This window comes from Hemicordylus capensis, chromosome 4 (genome assembly GCF_027244095.1).
Source record: "Hemicordylus capensis ecotype Gifberg chromosome 4, rHemCap1.1.pri, whole genome shotgun sequence".
Lineage (NCBI taxonomy): Eukaryota > Metazoa > Chordata > Lepidosauria > Squamata > Cordylidae > Hemicordylus > Hemicordylus capensis.
Window position 1 is genome coordinate 118,537,516 of NC_069660.1, and position 19,314 is coordinate 118,556,829.

Here is a 19,314-nt window from a genome sequence, read left to right on the forward strand (position 1 = left end):
GGAGCAGGTATGCACCTGCTCCCCTCTGTTTTAAAAGGTGCAGGGGATGTGTAGCGATCACTCTCACAATCACAATTTGTAGCACATCCCTAAGATCCGATATTTAAGTGCAGCATTACCCTTTAAAAGGCTTAATCCTCTCCTCCCACTTCTTTTGTTTACTTTCCATTTTGTATACATTTCACCACTTTAGTCTTCACCTTCTTTACTTTAGCCTGGAGAGCTTCATATTCCTCCTCAGAGTGTCCCAGCTCGGTTGTTTCAGATCCTAGATTGCTTTTAATCTCCAGTTGTATTTTGGTTCTAGCAGCTTCTGCATAGGTTGTAAAAACCATCCATATATTAAGGCAACAATTCCTAAACCACAGGTGGCAATCACCCTCTGGTTGTGGTGACCAGTGTGGAGCAGGAGTCATCAAGCTGATAATAAACCCATTTGGCACATATGCAGGTTTCCTTAAAACCTGTGCCCCCATCTTGATCACATGCACTTAGAAATAAATATTGTTGATTTACATGGTACTTACTGCCAAAGGAGAGTAAGCCTGGCATCAGTTTCCCGCATAATGAGATTTCTTGCATAGTTAAAAGTGACAACTAGTTCTCTCGCATTTTATTTTTCCTTGGTAAAATGAAAGTGTGTGGTGAATGTTGTTTGTATCGGCTACTTGCTACTTTCCTTTCTGTAGTGAGTTGTGAGAACAGACTGCTATGGGGGGGCCAGAGTGAGGGCCTGGGCAGGGTAGTGAAGGAAGATCAGGGAGTCTTGTAGGGGGCCCACATTAAGGCAAAATGCTTTGGGGTTGTGTTATGAAAGGTGTGTGTGTGTGTGTGTGTGTGCGCGCGCGCACGTATGCATATGTATATCATCAGCTTCACTTTGATTAGGAGCCAACCTTATAAAGAACGTCATACCTGGTTTCACAGTCAGATTGATTTCACATTCTTGAGCAAATTTGTGTAGGCAAGCAGCATTGCACAGTTTCGGGGTAACGCAAGTGCAAATGGTCATCCCTAAAATTTTGATACAAAAGGGGTTCGGACATGATATTTTTTCTTTCCTTTGGTGAGGGTCTTTTTTAAGGCCGTAACCTTGTCTCTGTGATCCAGTTTCGTAAGACATTCTTTGCTGCATTGGAAAGAATAATTTATTTATTTGACATATTTCTTTAACACCCAAAACTTTCATCTCTGGGCGGCTTACAATTAAAATCATTTAAACATTAAAATCAATTAAACAATTAAAATCCTTTAATTAAACATTAAAATCAGTTAAAACCCAAGTATTAAAACTATATATCTAATTAAAAGCCTGGGTGAATAAATGTGTCTTCAAAAGTTGCCAGAGGTGGGGGGCTCTTATTTCAACAAGGAGCACATTCCAAAGCCCAGGGGCAGCAATGGAGAAGGCCCGTCCCCGAGTAGCTGCCAGATGAGCTGGCGGCAACCACAGACAAACCTCTTCAGAAGATCTTAATGGGAGATGAGGCTCATGGTGAAGAAGACATTTTCTTAAATACCCAGGGTCTTAAATACCCTAAGCTGTTTAGGGCTTTATTTTGCCCAGAAATATATAGGCAGCCAGTGTAGTTCTTTCAACACAGGAGTAATATGGTCACTCCTAGATGACCCAGAGACCAACCTGGCCACCACATTCTGTACCGACTGCAGGGTATGGAATACATACAAAGGCAGCCCCACATACAGCGCATTGCAATAGTCCATCCTGGAGGTTACTAGCATGTGTACCTCCGTTCTGAGGTCGTTCATCTCAAGAAATGGATGCAGCTGGTGTATCATCTGAAGCTGATAGAAAGCACCTCTGGCCACCGCCTCAACCTGGGACACCAGGGAGAGGTTCGGATCCAGAAGCACCCCCAGACTGCGTGCCTGTTCCTTCCGGGGGAGTATGACCTTCATCGAGAACTGGCAGATCAAAATCATTTGCTGAGTTCTAACCCTGCACAACAAGTACCTCAGTCTTATCTGGATTCAGCCTCAGTTTGTTATCCCTCATCCAGCCCATCACTGCCTCCAAGCAGGCATTTAGGGAGATTATGCCGTCTGATGATGTTGACATGGAGAAATAGATTTGGGTGTCAGGAGCATATTGATGATATGCTGCACCAAATCTCCTGATGATATCTCCCAGCAGTTTTGTGTCCCTAAGGGACACCATACAAAACTTCAGATTGTGAAGAACAACAGTCTCCAAGAGACACTATCTGAAATCTGCCTGTAAGGTAGGAGTGGAATCACTGCAAAGCAGTGCCTCCCACCCACAATCCCCCCAGAAGTTATGGTCAATAATACTGAAGGCCACGGACAGACCTAAAAGGTCACACAGAGTCACATTCCCTCTGTCAATTCCCAATTGGAGATCATCCATCAGGCCAACCAAGGCAGTCTCCACCCCATAGCCCGCCCGAAAGCCAGTTTGAAATGGGTCTAGATAATCAGTTTCCTCCAAGACCGCCTGGAGCTGGGAGGTCATCACCTTCTCAATCATCCTGCCCAACCATGGAAGGTTGGAGACAGGCCTGTAGTTGCTTAACTCTGAGGGATCCAAGGCAGGCTTCTTTAGAATCGGTCTAATGCTTGCCTCCTTAAGACAAGGAGGTATCCTGCCCTCTCTCAGAGAAGCATTTATAATCTCTACCATGAGCCACTGGTGGCGCAGTGGTAAAACTGCCGCCCTGTAACCAGAAGGTTGCAAGTTCGATCCTGACCAGGGGCTCAAGGTTGACTCAGCCTTCCATCCTTCCGAGGTCGGTAAAATGAGTACCCAGAATGTTGGGGGCAATATGCTAAATCATTGTAAACTGCTTAGAGAGCTTTTAGCTATAGAGCGGTATATAAATGTAAGTGCTATTGCTATTGCTATTGCTACCAGGCCCTACAACAGCCTCCCTGCCAGATAGTATAAGCCATGTTGGGCAGGTGCAGGCGCGGGCCGTGAATGCGCCTCTAAGGGGGGGGCGGCTTCTTGAAGGGTAAATGGAGCAGGTGCTCCATGCTGCCCAGCAGCCCCCGTGGCGGGGAATCGCCTCCGCCACTCACCTGGCTCCCGCAGAGGCGAGCTCCCGCCAGCGGCCAGGTGAGTGGCGAAGGCGATTCCCCGCTGCGGAGGCTGCTGGGCAGCATGGAGCACCGGCTCCGTTTCCCCTTAAAGAAGCCGCCTGCCACCACCCCCCAGAGGCACGTTCACGGCCCGCGCCTGGGCAGGTGATAGGCTGCACCATTCGAAGCAACTTGTCCACATCCTCAGGAGTCACAAACTGAAACTGATCCAGGGTCATCACATAAGAGGAGCTGCTGGATACCTCGGCATCATACTCTGTAACAATTGTGGAGTTTGAATCTAAGTCGGCCCAAATATGAGTGATTTTGTCCACAAAACACTCATTTAAAATGTCACAGCAAGTAATTGTTGGTTCCAAGTACTGATTCAAAGGGGAAGGGACACACTCTAGCCCCTTCAAAATCCTGAACAACTCAGCTGGATGTGAACTTGTGGATGTGATACAGGCGGAAAAGCATCACTTCTTTGCCGCACACATTGCCTGAGCATAGATCTTCAAATGTGCTCTGTGTAATAATCTGTCGGATTTGAGTCTAGCCTGTCTCCACTTGCGCTCTAGTCGTCTATCTCACCACTTCAGCCCCCATAGCTCTTCTGTACATCAAGGGGCCAGTTTCAAAGCAGGTTGGAGAGGACATTTAGGAGCAATTATGTCCACTGCCCTGGTGAGTTGATTCTTCCAATTCTCCACCAGAGTGTTGACAGGGTCACAATCAGAGCCAACACTAAATCCCTCCAAGGCTTCTTGGAATCCTATTGGATCCAATAATTTTCTTGGGCGGACCATCCTAATGGGCCCCTCACTCCTGCAGAGGTGAGAAGTGGTTGTAAGTCCAACCTTAACCAGATGGTGGTCCATCCATGACAATGGGGAAATCACAGGAGTCCTCACCCATGGAACACCACCCTATTCAGAGTGAAAGACCAGATCAAGTGTGTGACCAGCAATAAGCGTTGGTCCTGAGACCACTTGGGATTGGTCCAGTTGCCATGGCTGCTATGAACTCCTGAGCCGAACCGGACAAATTGGTCCCAAAGTGAACATTGAAGTCCCCCATCACCACAAGCCTGGGAGACTCCAATGCCAAGCCTGAGACCAAGTCCGTCAACTCAGTTAGGGATCCCATTGGACAGCAGGGTGATCAGTACACCAACAGAAGTCCCAGTCTATCCCTGGTCCCCCATACATTCTATATGGTCAAACACTTCAACAGGGATCCTGGCAAGGGAGATGTTGTTGTTGTTAAAACAACAACAACAACAACAACAACAACATATATACTGCTTTTTAACAAAAAAGTTTCCAAAGTGGTTTATATAGAGAAATAATAAATAAAGAAATAAGATGGATCCCTGTCCCCGAAGGGCTCACAATCAAAAAAGAAATATAAGATAGACACCAGCAACAGTCACTGGAGGTACTGTGCTGGGGGTGGATAGGGGTGGCTGTGCTTACTGACCACAGCCACTCCATTTCCCCACCCATGTCCCCTCCCCTGCTCCTCAACAGAGTACCCTGGAGGGAGAAGCTGGGACCAGACTGAGCCACCAGCCTCCCCCAACCAAGTCTCTGGAATACATACCAGATCGGCCCCTTCATCCAGAATCACATCATGGATGATTTCAGGTTTATTCTGGACCGGCCTGGCATTACAAACACTGGCGGATCAACGCAAAGGCAGAGGAGGCATCTGCCTACGGTGGCAAAAATTGAGGAGTGGCGGCTCCTCAAATTTTGCCTTGCCTCTGGCAGAAGCAGCAGGGGGCAAGAGGAAAGTCCCCCTCCTGCCTCCTTCATTTTCTTTCAAAGCCGCGGCTGCAGCAATAGCTGTGGGGAGGGGGGCGAGAGGAAAGTCCCCTCCTTCACTTTTTTTTTAAAAAATGCATGATGTAGCTGCTGCAGGCACTGGCAGGGGGAGTGACCCGGTGGTTAAGGGAAAGTTAATTACCCAAGAGACAGCCCGCCGGATGGGGCGTGGTGGCTGCAGCTGGCTGCAGGAAGGGTGGGGTGCGGTGAGAAGGGGACAGTTCCCCTGCTTTTTTACCTTTAGAAGCCCGCCGCACTAAGTGGCAAGCTTAGCTCTTTCCTCCCTCCCTCCCTCCTCGCCACCTGGCAAAAAGGTTAATCCACCCCGATTACAAAGGAGCAAAGTGGGCTCTGCAGATGGTTGGCATTGCTTTCCAAGGTCAAAGAGCTAGCAGGACAGCCAGAAAGGGAAACAGCAATTAGGTTTCTGATTTCCCTAACCCTACAATGGCCTGCTGACATGTCAACTTTACTTCTATTCACATCAGCTGTTGGCATCCTTGGAAAAGTATTGAGAGCTCCAGTGCCCTAGAAGGGGCACTAGAACAGTATAGTAAAAGCCCTTTTCAATAAACATGTATTTTAATTTTTAAGTGTCTGATAATATTAAATAAGAATACCATTTTTATAATAAACTGTAATTAATGAGATTTGAATCTTCTGGCTGGTGGATTTATGAATTACCTTTTTGGCATTATCTCTGTAAGATCTTTCCGATGACTTAAGTTGCTGATCTGCATCATCAAGTTCAGCCACTTCTGGTACAACTGGGGTCCTCTTCACTGAATCTGGTTCATCCACATTTCTTGAAACAGCATAAAGTTTAGTCCTGCAATTACAGGCATAACACACTTTATGCAAATGCCATCATCAAATGTATGAGATTATCGTTAGCCTTAATTCTTTGCATGCTTGTGTTAAAGTGAATGAATGAAAGACAATGATGATACCAAGATCAGCGCGAGACAAAAATGGAGGATGTGATTCAGAAATCTGTTGTGGGGTGGGGGTGAGGGGGGGAGAGAGCCAAGCTTGCCAAAAGACTTGCCAAGTTTCATGGTGCTGTGGATCCCCTGTTGCTCTTGGATTCCCATGTAGTGAAAATTGCATTTTGATCTTTAGAGTTCATTGGGCCTGACCCTGAAGTCCTTACTTAGGCAAAATTCTCATCTACTTTATTGCCTTGGTAAGGACTGCAAGATCAGGGCCACCAAACAGAAAAAGAGAAATCCCCTGTAAAGTAAATAGAGGGTTTTTTAAAAAACCCACAAATACACATTGTAAGCACAATGAACAAAAGGAAAACACCTATATACTTCCTGAGACATTAAGAAATTGATGTATCTTTACATTTTTTAACACAACATTGCAATTCACAACCAATTGCTAAAATATAGCTACTGTACCTTACGCCCAGTAACTCTGTCTCCTGTTGCACTGGAGTGGCTTCAAATTTAAAGCTTTCCTTGTTCATGTCTATTTTGGCATCAAACTTCACTGGCATGCTTGCATGGAATTTAGCATGGAATTCAAGACCAGTCTGGAAATACGGTGTGTTGATTCCCATCACTGCCATCAAATCGGTATATATACTGAAAGAGAATGGAAATACTAACTTGAATAAAGATATGAATTGTGCCTCACAATCATACTTCAACATATAGAATCTCATTTACATCATGTTGTCACCACCTAGTGGACTCAGGTGTAACATGAATAATTGTGCTGACGACTTCTGGCACCAGGGTCTCATAATTGAAGCATCACTCTCTGTGATTACCTAGGGTAGAAGAACGGTGCTCTCTTACCCATTTGGCTTAAAAGAGTAAATTCAAAACCATTGAGTATTCACATACCGTTCTTTTATCCATTTCCAGATACTGTAATTGCAAACCCTACATTAACAGGAATGTACAATTTTAAAATGGTCCTCTTCCATTTTCTATCCTGTGTTAACATTTACACATGGATGCAAATAGCAGCAGAGAAACCAAAAGGTAGTTTAATATCATATGTGAAGATGTCTTTATATTCTTAGTCTATGAAGCTATAGTGCAGTTCCTGGACTGCAGTTCTTAGACCCCAAAATGGCTGGGCCTAGGAAGAAAATATGACAATAGTGGATCAGGGAAGTGAAGGGACACCAAGCAATCAGCTCTTCCTGTCTGTTTATCTATCTATCCAACTTTCAAATAGACATAAAGCCAGTGTGTGGAAATCCTAAAACCTATTTTAGATTGTCTACACGACTCCTTCCTAATTTTACTACCCCTTAGGAAATGAAGCACTCCTAATTTCATACTGAGGTCATTCACACAATCAAAAACTGTGTTCTACTCTGGCTTGGGAGCTGTGTGTTCTCCCAATTTTTGTCTGTGTGGAAGCAAGGTAGGAGGAAAACCTGGGTAGAAATGATTGTGGGGAAGCAAAGGAGGAGGAAAACTGGGAGCACACACAACTCCCAACCCAGAGTAGAACACAGTTTTTGATTGTGTGAATGCCCCCTCTGTGTGAATGACCTCATTAGTTGTCAAGCATACCTTGTGTTAACATTGGCACTCAATTGCACTTTGGCTTTGAGCAATTGCTTGAGCCTAAAGTCTCCAGTCAATGGGAGAGATATCTGCCCGTTAACTGCAAAAAGCAGAGAAGAATTAAAGTCAAAACTAGGAAGCAAAAACTGGATTATTAGAATAGTTTTGGGTTAGTATTAAGACACGTCTGGATATTTTCATCTTTGCAAATTTATAAACATTTACAAGGCATTAGGGACATTAAGGTAAAATGGATAAAACCCTGGATGAATAATACTTGCTGCTTCATATAAGCTTCCCTAAACCCTTTAAAATAAGAGTTTGATATAAATATATCCAATTAATAAATACACTCCAATATCTAATCCTAGCGTACTTTCTATAGGTGCTTTCCCACATCACAAAATAAATAAAATTCCCAACATGTTAGGCCATATGAAATACCAATGTAACTTGAACTAATTTCATGATGTCTGAAAGTGCTCCTGGATGACCGTAGGATAGATTTACTGTCTGAGTTTGATTCACATGTTGGTTGCCAGTTCGCTGGGGTGGATCTCTCACTGCACCTGTAATGTCTGAAGGAATTTTATGGGAAACAGCCACATCGGAACTGCATCTTCCTGGAGGTCAGTAATACTAGCATGGTTATGTCCCATATGATTTACCCATGATACTAGATCAATTGATTCAATCAGTGTGGTATGGGATCCAACAATGCAAAAACACCAGCAATGCTGCACCATTATTGTATGGATTGGACCTTTGACCTTAGCCAGCATTTCATATTCATAATCAGAAAATGTCTGATTAATTTGATTAAAGGGAGTGAATGGCTTGATCCACTTTTGTGATATCAGAAAGTGCAGGAATTAGTATTAGGGCTCATTCACAGATCATGGCAGCTCCTTAGGATGGAATGATATGTAATAGTGGCAGAGAAATCCAGGTCATCACAAAACAACACTAAGTCAGTGTAAGGGGAGGGTGGTTTTCCTTGTAGAGTAAGAGAAATAGCTGAATTTTTCTTCCACTTGCCAATTTCCCCTCCAAGTCCTCCCCCCCCCGACTATTTCCCCCCAGATAGATTAATTTCAGGTCTTGGAGCAGGGCTGGAAAAAAGCAGCTCGGGGAGACATGGTAGCGGGAAATGTTCAGCACCCTCTCCCCCAATTCTCCAGTGACCACAATATCAAATGATCACTTGCATGTGAGAAAGAGCCCTCACAGCTGTAACACGCCATATAACTTGATACCACCTGAAATACAGTACTTTTCAACAGAAGCGGTTTAGATGCAGATTATCATGTGTTGTTATCAGGTGATGAGATATCAAGTGATGAACAGTCATGGACACATTAGTGTAAAAGAAACTGAGAAATAGTGTAAAAGAAATTGAGTTTTTTAAACTTCCTCTTCCTTTCTCAACAAAAATTGGAGCCCAACAGGCATAAAATGAACCTTTTGTCGGAAGCCTGTTCAAGAGCAACACTGCAGCCAATGAGAAAAAGAGTTAAAGGCCAACTTCCTAACTAATAAAGCAGTAGTGCTCCATGAGCTGCACCAGTGCTGTGCCTGCATTCTAGACTAACATAAACACTGTACTGGCACTCACGTCAGGGGAGAGGGGGATTTTGACAAACTCTCCTTCCCCTGGAAGTCATCTGTGTCACCTGAAAATGTGTCCATGAGGGCTGTACATCCCTCAGGGATATATTTTGGGATGACACAGAGGGCTTCTGGGGGAAGGAGAGGTTGTAGAAATTTGCACCTCCAACATCATGAGTGCCAGTACTGTGTTAGTCAATAGCATCCTAGCATCAGCACCTCTAATGCAGCACTAATGCTTCATTAGTTAGGCGGTCAATCAAGGTCTTCTTGTTCAGGGACATCTTTTTAGGGACAAATGACTGGTTTGTGTTATTCCTGAAGTGTGTTTATGGGAAGTTTTCTTTTTATAGAATCATTTTGTTTTCTGTTGTGGCTTTGTAATCTTACAGATTGCCAATTAATCCACCCACCCACCATCAAGGGAAAAAGAGCATCATACTTTTTCCTAAATAAATGCATTTAACAAAAGTGAAAAGGTTTCTTTCTCTATCAGTGCTCACCTGTGGCCATGGCATGTACCATACTTATGCTGTACAATCCCATTTCTACTGGGACGCCAACACATGTGGGCACAATGTGTCGAAGTTCTCCTACCAATACAGGTTGAATCCATTTGCCCTCTAGGCCTTTTTGGAACAGAGTGATTATTTGCTTCACCAGCTTCTCCTTTTCTTCTGGTTCAGTCACATACTATGCAAGGAGAAAGATGCAAGAAGTACTCATTTAATAAACAATCAGGGAAAGAGTATTTCCACATACTTCAGATTTTCAAAGCCAGATATAGTATACCTTCATCATTTTTTGGATGAGTTCTTTGTCAACACTACCAAAAGCAATTTCATGACTAAATAATTTTAGATAGGCGGATACCACTGGCTTTTCCAAAGGCAGTTCCTTCCATCCCTGGACCTGGGAAGAGAAGAAGGAATTTATTTTAATATATTTTGCAATGTCAGTTTCCATATAGGTGTTACCTTTCAGTAGTGTTTGAATTATACAAGACTGAAAAGTGAAATCTCTTCTTTATCCTTTAGAAAATCCTATCATATTTAGATATGTTTAATAGAGAATTTTAATCAAACAGTAATATTATTTTATAATCTGTTTCTGTGACAGCAAAGTTTTGAAGTTTTTAATAGGAGAAATGTAGATTCATACCCCCTCCTGAAGGGGTAAATTTTTACATGGCATAATTAATTGTATTGCAGTAGCACTTACACACCTATAAAAGTCGGGAAAATGGATCATTTTGACATCAAAAGGGGGGGGGGCGGAACATCATCATGTTTTCTGGCATCAAACAGAATTGGTAGAAAGTATGGGACTGAATGTTAATTTGTGGGACTCCTGTTGCCCCCTCTTCATATACTTCCCAGGTTCATATAGGGAACAGAGGTTTGTGGCACTGGCAGCAGCCAGGAATGTTTACTTATGCTTGCAAAATACAACTTGTATTTAGCTGTATGGCTCTGAGGCTTCTTAGCCAATGCTAAATGGGGAGTTAAGCCAATAAATCAATATAGTGGCAGCCTACAATCCTGATAGCTTATTGCAAGCAAATGCAAAGGGTAAGCACACATACCAGTTTCCCAAGCTTCTTCATTGTTTTGTGTGTTGAATCAAATGATGTCTTTTGTTTTTTGAGGATATCCATTAGGCCTTGTGACCAGAAAGCAACCTATATAGAAAATGAATACATGTTAGTGCAGCAAAGCAGCACACAATAATCAAAGAATGACATATGATGAAAGATTATTTAATAAATCTTTGCAATGAAAAGGACTTGGGAAAACTGAACTGGACAGAGGACAAAAGGAGAGGACCAGCAAATCCACGAAGCATAATAATCTGCCTAATGTAGCTCCCATTCTTTTTGTTTGTTTTCCTGGGCTGAAGCATTTCCTGTGCTCATACTCACTGTCATTGACTGGCATGATTCTTTTGGGATTAAGAGTGAGTCCAGACAATCACTCTGGATCAAGAACATAGAAATATCTAGAATGCTATACTATATGGTACTAGCTGAACCCGCACAGAGCATCTGTGCGGTTGTTCACTTCCTTTTTGGGGTTAGTTGGGAGAATTTGCTTGGCTGGTCCTCCCACAGCTCTCTCGCTAGCGCTGTCTCTCCCCCCCCCCCGCGCACCTCGCTCGCTCGCTCGCTCGCTCTGTCTTCCCCCACGCACCTCGCTCGCTCGCTCTGTCTCCCCCCCGCGCGCCTCGCTCGCTCACTCTGTCTCCCCCGCGCCTCACTCGCTCGCTCTGTCTCCCCCGCGCGCCTCGCTCGCTCGCTCTGTCTCCCCCGCGCGCCTCGCTCGCTCGCTCTGTCTCCCCCGCGCGCCTCGCTCGCTCGCTCTGTCTCCCCCCGCGCGCCTCGCTCGCTCGCTCTGTCTCCCCCCGCGCGCCTCGCTCGCTCTGTCTCCCCCCGCGCACCTCGCTCGCTCGCTCTGTCTCCCCCCGCGCACCTCGCTCGCTCGCTCTGTCTCCCCCCGCGCCTCGCTCGCTCTGTCTCCCCCGCGCCCCTCGCTCGCTCGCTCTGTCTCCCCCCCGTGCCCCTCGCTCGCTCGCTCTGTCTCTCCCCCGCGCCCCTCGCTCGCTCTGTCTCCCCCCCGCGCCCCTCGCTCGCTCGCTCTGTCTCCCCCCGCGCCCCTCGCTCGCTCGCTCTGTCTCCCCCCCGCGCCCCTCGCTCGCTCTGTCTCCCCCGCGCCCCTCTCTCGCTCGCTCGGTCTCTCCTCCCTGCGCGCCTCTCTCACTCGCTCTGTCTATCCCCCCGCGCGCCTCTCTCGCTCGCTCTGTCTCTCCCCCCGCGCGCCTCTCTCGCTCACTCTGACTCTCCCCCCCACGTGCCTCTCTCGCTCGCTTTGTCTCCCCCCCGCGCGCCTCTCTCACTCGCCCGCAGCCCAGCCAATCAGCAGGGCTGCCGGGATGCATTTTCCCCAGGCACACCTAGGAGAAATAGATAGATAGATAGATAGATAGATAGATAGATAGATAGATAGATAGATAGATAGATTATTATATGGTTTTTAGTATGATGACCAGTAATGCTATTGAGGTCATATTGTGTATTTGCCTATATTGCTGAATAGGGCTAATCTGGAGCAATGCTTGGATTTTTAACAAATCAAGACTCCTTGAAAAAGTTCATTGAAGTTTGAGATGATTCAGCCCTGAACATCAACAGATATTGATCTAATGGAAGGCCAGCATTTTCTTTAAAACAGAGGGTTTAAAACAAGTATTGTACAGTTGTACAGTCCAGAGTTACCTCTACAATATCCATGGCTGAAGTAGCATAGTATCCTCTCATCTTTGCAATGATTCCCGATGGAAACACTGATCTGGGGCTGTTCATTAGGTAAAGTCTTCCAATTGCACCTGCTCTGTACACCGCTATAGTAGAAATAAAAATAAAATGAGTATTACTTGTTCACTGTGGAACAAATTTGTATCTTTCATATAGACTAGATTTATGGGCTGTGTTGATTGATGTTCTTTTTAAAAAAATATTTATGTGTATATAGATATCCTATCATTCTGCTTGTAGGCCCTCAAGATGTCATTCAACAGTAATAAAATGTAACTAAAACAAATAATGCAAATCCTTTCCTCAGATTGCTTTCCCTTTTCTTGCAAAGTCCCTTTATAAGGAGTTCTTGACTTTGCAAATAATGGTTGGCTTTTGCTTATTTTTGCAATAACCTCACAGAAATAGCCATGTGGAACATGAAAGGTATACTATATGGAATGAGTAAATCACAAAGAAGTGGATTGTGTGGGAAGTCCCCACATATGCATACATGCCATGAACCCAACTCTACAGGGTCTTGAGCCTCAACCCTCTGAAGCGTAAGCGTGCGCACACACACCCACCCACCTGTAGGAGCCTATGTCTACAGAATGGGTCTCTGCTTCTTTAAGCCTCAGCAGCTACTGAAGGACAGAGGAAGAGCCTAGTGCAGGAGTCTTGGCTCAGACCTGTCCAAAGCCTCAGTCTGAGGTAAGCAGTTACTGAAGCAACATTCAGTTCTCCTTAGTGGATGCTTGGGAGACTCAGCATGGGAGCTCTCCAACTCCTGATCCACAGTACTGATCTCAACTGGACCTAACCTGACCTGTTCTACTCTGCCCTGTGCTACCCATTGGGCACTTGAGCTGGTTCATGCTCGGAATAGGACAATATGGACTGGTTCTCCATCAGCAATCAGAAAGCGAATCCTAGTGATGTGAGAACTTTCTATGATTTTCTTTTCCTGTAAGAGTTTGTTTCACTGTCATTCCTCATTCCTCTCCAACAATGATGAATGTTTGTCATTTATCTATATCTATACATGACAAACTCATATGGGAGTGGAAAATCATGCATGAAGTTCCCATGTGAATAGCATTAGCTCTGACTGGTGATGAGGCAGCCAGATGACCTCATTTCCAGGGGCTGAAGAGGGCTGGTGGATCGCTCCTACCTTCCTCTACACGACTTTTGCTGCCAACCCACTTGCCATGATGTGCTCCCAGACGAGTGGTGCTGCAGTGAGTGGTGAGAAACCAGGGAAAGGATCCGTAGCCTTCAGAAAGCCCACAATGCACTGTACTGCTCACACAGTACATTGAAGTCATTCTAGAGCCCAGGGTGCTTCTTCCCCCAGCCTCTATGGTAGCACAAGCTGCCGGCAGTCAGTGCTGCCACATGACCAGGTGGTGGGGTTAGAGGGTGCTCACACGCCCTCTTGCCTCACTTTTAGCCCAGGTTAAAAACCCAGGATACCCAGTGGGGCAGCCCGGGTAGGGCTGCTCGTGTGAACAGCCTTAATATCTCCCTTGTGCAATGGAAAAACCTAGCATGTCCATAGGAGATTAGTCTGGATGTCAGTCAATAATAATAAGTCATACTAGACTGGCATGGGATGCAGCCACATGGAACATCATATGGATTAGGCCTAATATAGCAACCACATTTTACAGGAATACAGAGGTGTTTTTTTTGTTTTTTTTTAAGTGTCCTACAAGTCTGTTACTTACAACTGTAGCTCTCAGTATGAATCACCTTGCTGTAACGATAGCTCAACTCATCTAGCCTGGGATTGAGTAGCCTAATAGCAATGCGGCAAGCAGTAGACCTGTACAGAAAGGTAAGAGAATTCCAAAGAGTATCTGTAAACCTATTCATTTTGTATTTGAGAAACTAGATACACATAGCAACATTCAGAAGAACATTGACTTGTACATACAATATTTCTACAATCAAACCTTCAGGATTTATTTTATTTTTTTAAGGCCCTGGTGCACTTGGTATGTTCTCCCAGCCACATGAAAGCTGCTTGTCCATGAGTGGCTCATATGAAGCTGGGACCACATTTGAATGACTCAGCCACGTGAGTGGAGGATTGTGTATGTATTAGCCAATGAGATACCATGGGCAGTATCTGGACTACATTAGTCATAACTAAGTGCTGTTGAAATTAATGCAACACAAGACAACATCAAGACTAATTAGTCATGATCAAGTACCACTGAAAATCAGTGAGACTAATTAGTCCTGACTACAGGCAACACTAATGTCACTGTGCTGCTCTTTAAAAACAAAATAAAACAAAAAACAAAGCTCTCTCTGTGTGAGAGAGAACTTAGATAAGAACCAAGGTGTGGGGAGAAGGGGCCTTAACTTTCTGTACTGTGGTCAGGGTGTGTGTACAAATACACCCCTCCCCAGAAGCAGTTATTTTCCCTGGGAGAGAATCTGACATTTGTGCCAGTGATAGCTTCCCTCCTGGCACAAATAGAAACTTCCAGAGGTAGATTCATTGGGTTTTCAGCATGAAGGGAAAGGTTTCATTCTCTTTCTCCCATGCCACAGTCACAATCTATGCTATTTAAAACAAGTAGTTCTGGTAAGAACTAATCTGCCTATTTTCCTTTCACTATCCCTACAACTGTTCCAAATTTGGTTCAAATCAGGTGGTTCACAAGTTAGCCCACTTGCACCCCAAATGTCCATGCATCTGCCATCTTCAATTGGGGTGGATGACATCATCACAAACTACACTAGTGAGGTGTCCCTGTGTCACTTACTACAACTGTACCACATTTGGTTCAAATCAGTTAGCCCACTTGCACCTCAAATGGGCATGTGTCTGCCATCTTGACTCAGAGTGTATGACATCATTACAAACTATGCCATTGAGGTGTCTTACAGTTGTAGCAAATTTGGTTCAAATTGGTTAGGCAGTTCGCAAGTTCATCCACTTGTGCCGCAAATGTTTATGCGTTGTCCTCCATCGTGAACTGGGGTGGATGACAGCATCACAAACTATGTTGTTGAGATGTCCCTATGTGTCCCTACAACTGTGCCCAGTTTGGTTCATATTGGTCCAGGCATTGCAAAGTTCTCTCTCTCTCTCTCTCTCTCTCTCTCTCTCTCTCTCACACACACACACACACACACACACACACACCACAATGCCAAGTGATCTCATAAGCTTACTTTCCTTAAGGAAAGTAGACTTGAAAAAAGATACAATTATACTTTTAGCATCGCGTGACATTTGGCCCTTAATCCCTTTGCTTTGGTCAATAATATTTATCTTTCTACTTACAGATGATTAAGCTGTGGTATCTTGCCCAAGGCCAATGCCTTCATGTGGGAATATACAAAGCTGGCAACCTGTAAACTGTTCTTCTTTTGCACAAAATTGGTCATTGCTGTCACTAGGGGGAGAGCAGGCTTGGTTTCAAAGAAAACCACACAGGCCACCATTCGGACATTAGGAGGAAGCGACTGATCCATAAAGATCTGCAAGATGATTCCCTGTACCTAGAGAGGAAAAGAGCAATTCCATGAGGGGTAGATCATTTATAGGAAGAACATAGGAAGCTGCCTTGAACTAAGTCAAACCATTGGTCCATGTAGCCCAGTATTGTCTTCTTTGAATGGCAGCAGCTATCCAATTCTTGGGCATGGCTCTTTCACAATTACTACCTTCAAGACCCTCAAGTTTTATTAGAAATTTCATTTTTTTACCACATTTTGCCCCACCCTTCTTTCAAGCAACTCAGGGCAGTGTACATGCCCCACCCCACATCCTCACAGCCACCCAGTTAGGTTCGGCTGAGAACGTGATGGGCCCAAAGTCACTCATTGAGTTTCATGATTGAGTGGAAATTTGAACCTGGATCTCCCAAGTCCTAATGGAGGATGCTGGGACTTGAACCTGGAATCTGCTGCCTAGAAAGCATGCTCTCTACTATTAAGTACTATAGATCCTCCCAGCTCCTAAGGCATGTATTTGCCATGTGAGACTCGAAGAAAATGAATGTTCACGGGCAACATCAGGCACCACATAATTCTTATAGGGCTTACCCCAAGACAACAGCTTCTCAATTCATTCCAGTTTTGAATTTATTTGCACAAAGGAGCAATTAAAGAAAGTGGGAACATATCTCCTTCTCTATGAACAAGTGCTTAAAAAAAATCTCAGGGTAACTTAACATGAAAATAAGACAAATGTTTCTGGTGAACAAGAAAACCACAGCGATATTTTGTGTATGCGTAGCTGGCTGGAGTACAGAATTCAGTACAAGCACATGCAGAACTGAGAAGGACCCAAAGAAAATTCAGGGGGAACAGGAAGAAAAAGAGGTTAAAATGTGCTATAGCAAAATTATTGCGCTTCAAGCATCATCTTTATTGTGGGTATGATTATTATTATTATTTTTACATTTTATATCGCGCTCTTCCTCCAAGGAGCCCAGAGCGGTGTACTACATCCTTGAGTTTCTCTTTCACAACAACCCTGTGAAGTAGGTTAGGCTGAGAGAGAAGTGACTGGCCCAGAGTCACCCAGCTAGTTTTATGGCTGAATGGGGATTTGAACTCGGGTCTCCCCGGTCCTAGTCCAGCACTCTAGTGCTGGACTAGGCTAGTAAGAGGGGTGTATATTTTGCACAATAAGAGGCAGTAAGGTTTATCATACCCCACAATGGCCATGCATAGGTCCCTTCTCTATATAGGGTACAGTACAGAGCCTTGTACAAAGTGCTGCCATTGTAGCAGCTCTTGTTTGGCTTGAAATTTAGAATGCAATTTAGAGTTCATTTTTTAATCTGCTAACATAGGCACTTTAACCCCTTCAGACAAGATACTATGGTCACAGTTACATGTAATGTGAAACTGGAGTTTGCTAAACCAGTGGTTAGTTTTTGTAACTGTGAATCGCATCCCAGGCGTTAGTCTAACCGTAGCTCGGCAACTTCCAGTTTCAGCATAGGGCAGTCTCTCCTTCTTCCTCTTCTGCCAAGCAAGCTCCATAGCACTCAAATCGCCAGACTGCGGGCAAGGCATCAGAACATCTGCAGGGCAGCAGCCAGTGGCCACCATCTTCAAGGGGCCATGCCGAGCGTAATCGTGCTTTTTTGGAATGAATGGACTGCCTGCCTTTGGCAGAGAAAGGGTATTTAAATGACATGCAAGCCCTTCTTCTGACAGCAATCGCACGACCACCTCGTAAGAGCCCTGGACAAATACACTCTCACACAAGCACAATTTTTGCAATGGGGGGATGCCAAGGGGCACTATTTTTCTGTTACATCACATAGGAGAAATTTCTCCTTTCACTGGAGGCAATGCTGCTCCTGCTGGATGGTTCTTCTCAAGAGTAAGGCTAGGGACAGCATGTGTGAACCCAAGGGGAAGGGGCTGGGCTCCCTTCCCCAATGTTATTGTACAAAAAACAGAGCAGAGCCTTTCAAGAATTCCTGCATGTGGCTGCCTTATAAAACAACCTCAGGTATTGCTGCCCTGCCATATGTTATCTTTGCAGCGATCTAATTGGATTGCCTGGTTTATGGTGCCACCATGACTGAATGTGCTTCTTTCTCAATTATTTTCGGAGAGCAAAATACATGGCACCTGTCTTGCCGTCCTGTTCCCTTTCTCTTCTGATTGCCCAAAGGAAGGAACAAGGGACTCAGTGGGAGGCAGGCATCCCTCCATGTGACTTTTCCATTTGACAGGTTTAAAAGCTTGGGATCGGATGTGGTGGTGTCTCTGTTACCAGGCAATGGCTTGAGTAGCTCAGAGACAGTGGGTGTGGCAAGGGCTTAGAGAGGCAACCATCGAGAAGTGCAGCAGGCATGGAGCAGGAACATTCCTAGGTGAGTCTGGGCCACCCTCTCTATTATTTCAGTTCCCAAAACAGCACAAAACTGCAGTTATGGTGACATCTGTGTTTGGACGTAATGCTGCTGCCTCCAAACCTCAGGTTGGACCTGTGAAACTCACTACAAACTGAAGGTTTAAAATGGAGTTTGGCAAGGGAAACATCGGGTCATTTTGGGCACGAAAACGTGGTCTCATGAGTTCAGATGCAAAGGAATTCTTACCTCTGCCCCATTATGTGCAAATGGGGTCTATGCTTCATGCCAGAAGAAATTAGATGATTCCAGTTTCCTTTGTTTGAGCAAGAAAGGGTTCATCAGAATGCATTGTAACTAATAAAGACCAGCAAATGTGTACCATTGGCCTTTAAGAGTACAAACTGGAACCATGAGGACCAGATCTTTTAACAAATAAACAGCTTTATGCTTAGCAAAGCCGGTTGTCTTGGATGGCTTCTATCAGCAAGCATCTGGCCAGCGCCCTACCTCAGTGTTCAATCTTTGCTGCGTTGTCTTGCATTACCTCTGACATGCCTAAGGTCCCATTGGTTTGCTTAAGAATGACTTCACTTACTTCTGCAGCTTGTTTCCTTGCTATTTTCCTCAAGGCCAGCACTGCATTTATGTAGATTCTCTCTGGCAAAGCATTAGCAGTAGGTGAGAATCCTGGCAAGAACTTCTTGATGTATTTGATGCTGGCTGGTTCTCCTGCATTGCCAATGGCCTTCAGAGCCAACACAATCTCATCTTCAGTGGTTGCATTAGTTGTGAGATCATGGAGGGGCTGTAAGCAGAGCAAATATCTAACATTATTCATTTAAATGCTGATCTTCATAGGCAACCTGATATAATTATTTGCATAACCATGTACACCTCTCTGAGCACCTCAGAGGAAGAGCTGGATATAAATGTAATAAACAAACAAAGGATATTTTTGAGAAATACAGAGGAACCTGAGTACTATGTTTGGTACAGTTCAGAAACATGTTTTCTCCACTATGACATTTTTCAGCCTACTTTTGAGTATGCTTATGAGATCACCCAGTCTCTCCATCTACTTCACAATGCCTGGACCAATATGAACCAAAGTGGGTACAATTGTAGGGACACATAGGGATACCTCAACG

General features: G+C 44.7%; 1 protein-coding gene across 5 annotated transcripts in view; it reads right to left on the reverse strand.

Annotated features, from left to right (window-relative positions):
- LOC128324619 (vitellogenin-2-like) overlaps positions 1-19,314 on the reverse strand; it is a 71,073-nt gene that overhangs the window by 17,758 nt on the left and 34,001 nt on the right. For all 5 annotated transcript variants that reach the window (XM_053249393.1, XM_053249391.1, XM_053249394.1 and 2 more), the window contains 12 exons: positions 18,762-18,971; positions 15,628-15,845; positions 14,054-14,151; positions 12,303-12,427; positions 10,617-10,712; positions 9,824-9,943; positions 9,535-9,724; positions 7,430-7,523; positions 6,296-6,481; positions 5,574-5,718; positions 916-1,129; positions 201-313 (listed from right to left, as the gene is read on the reverse strand). In XM_053249393.1, the coding sequence (XP_053105368.1) occupies positions 201-313; positions 916-1,129; positions 5,574-5,718; positions 6,296-6,481; positions 7,430-7,523; positions 9,535-9,724; positions 9,824-9,943; positions 10,617-10,712; positions 12,303-12,427; positions 14,054-14,151; positions 15,628-15,845; positions 18,762-18,971 (1,809 nt within the window). The remainder of the gene's footprint in view (positions 1-200; positions 314-915; positions 1,130-5,573; positions 5,719-6,295; positions 6,482-7,429; positions 7,524-9,534; positions 9,725-9,823; positions 9,944-10,616; positions 10,713-12,302; positions 12,428-14,053; positions 14,152-15,627; positions 15,846-18,761; positions 18,972-19,314) is intronic.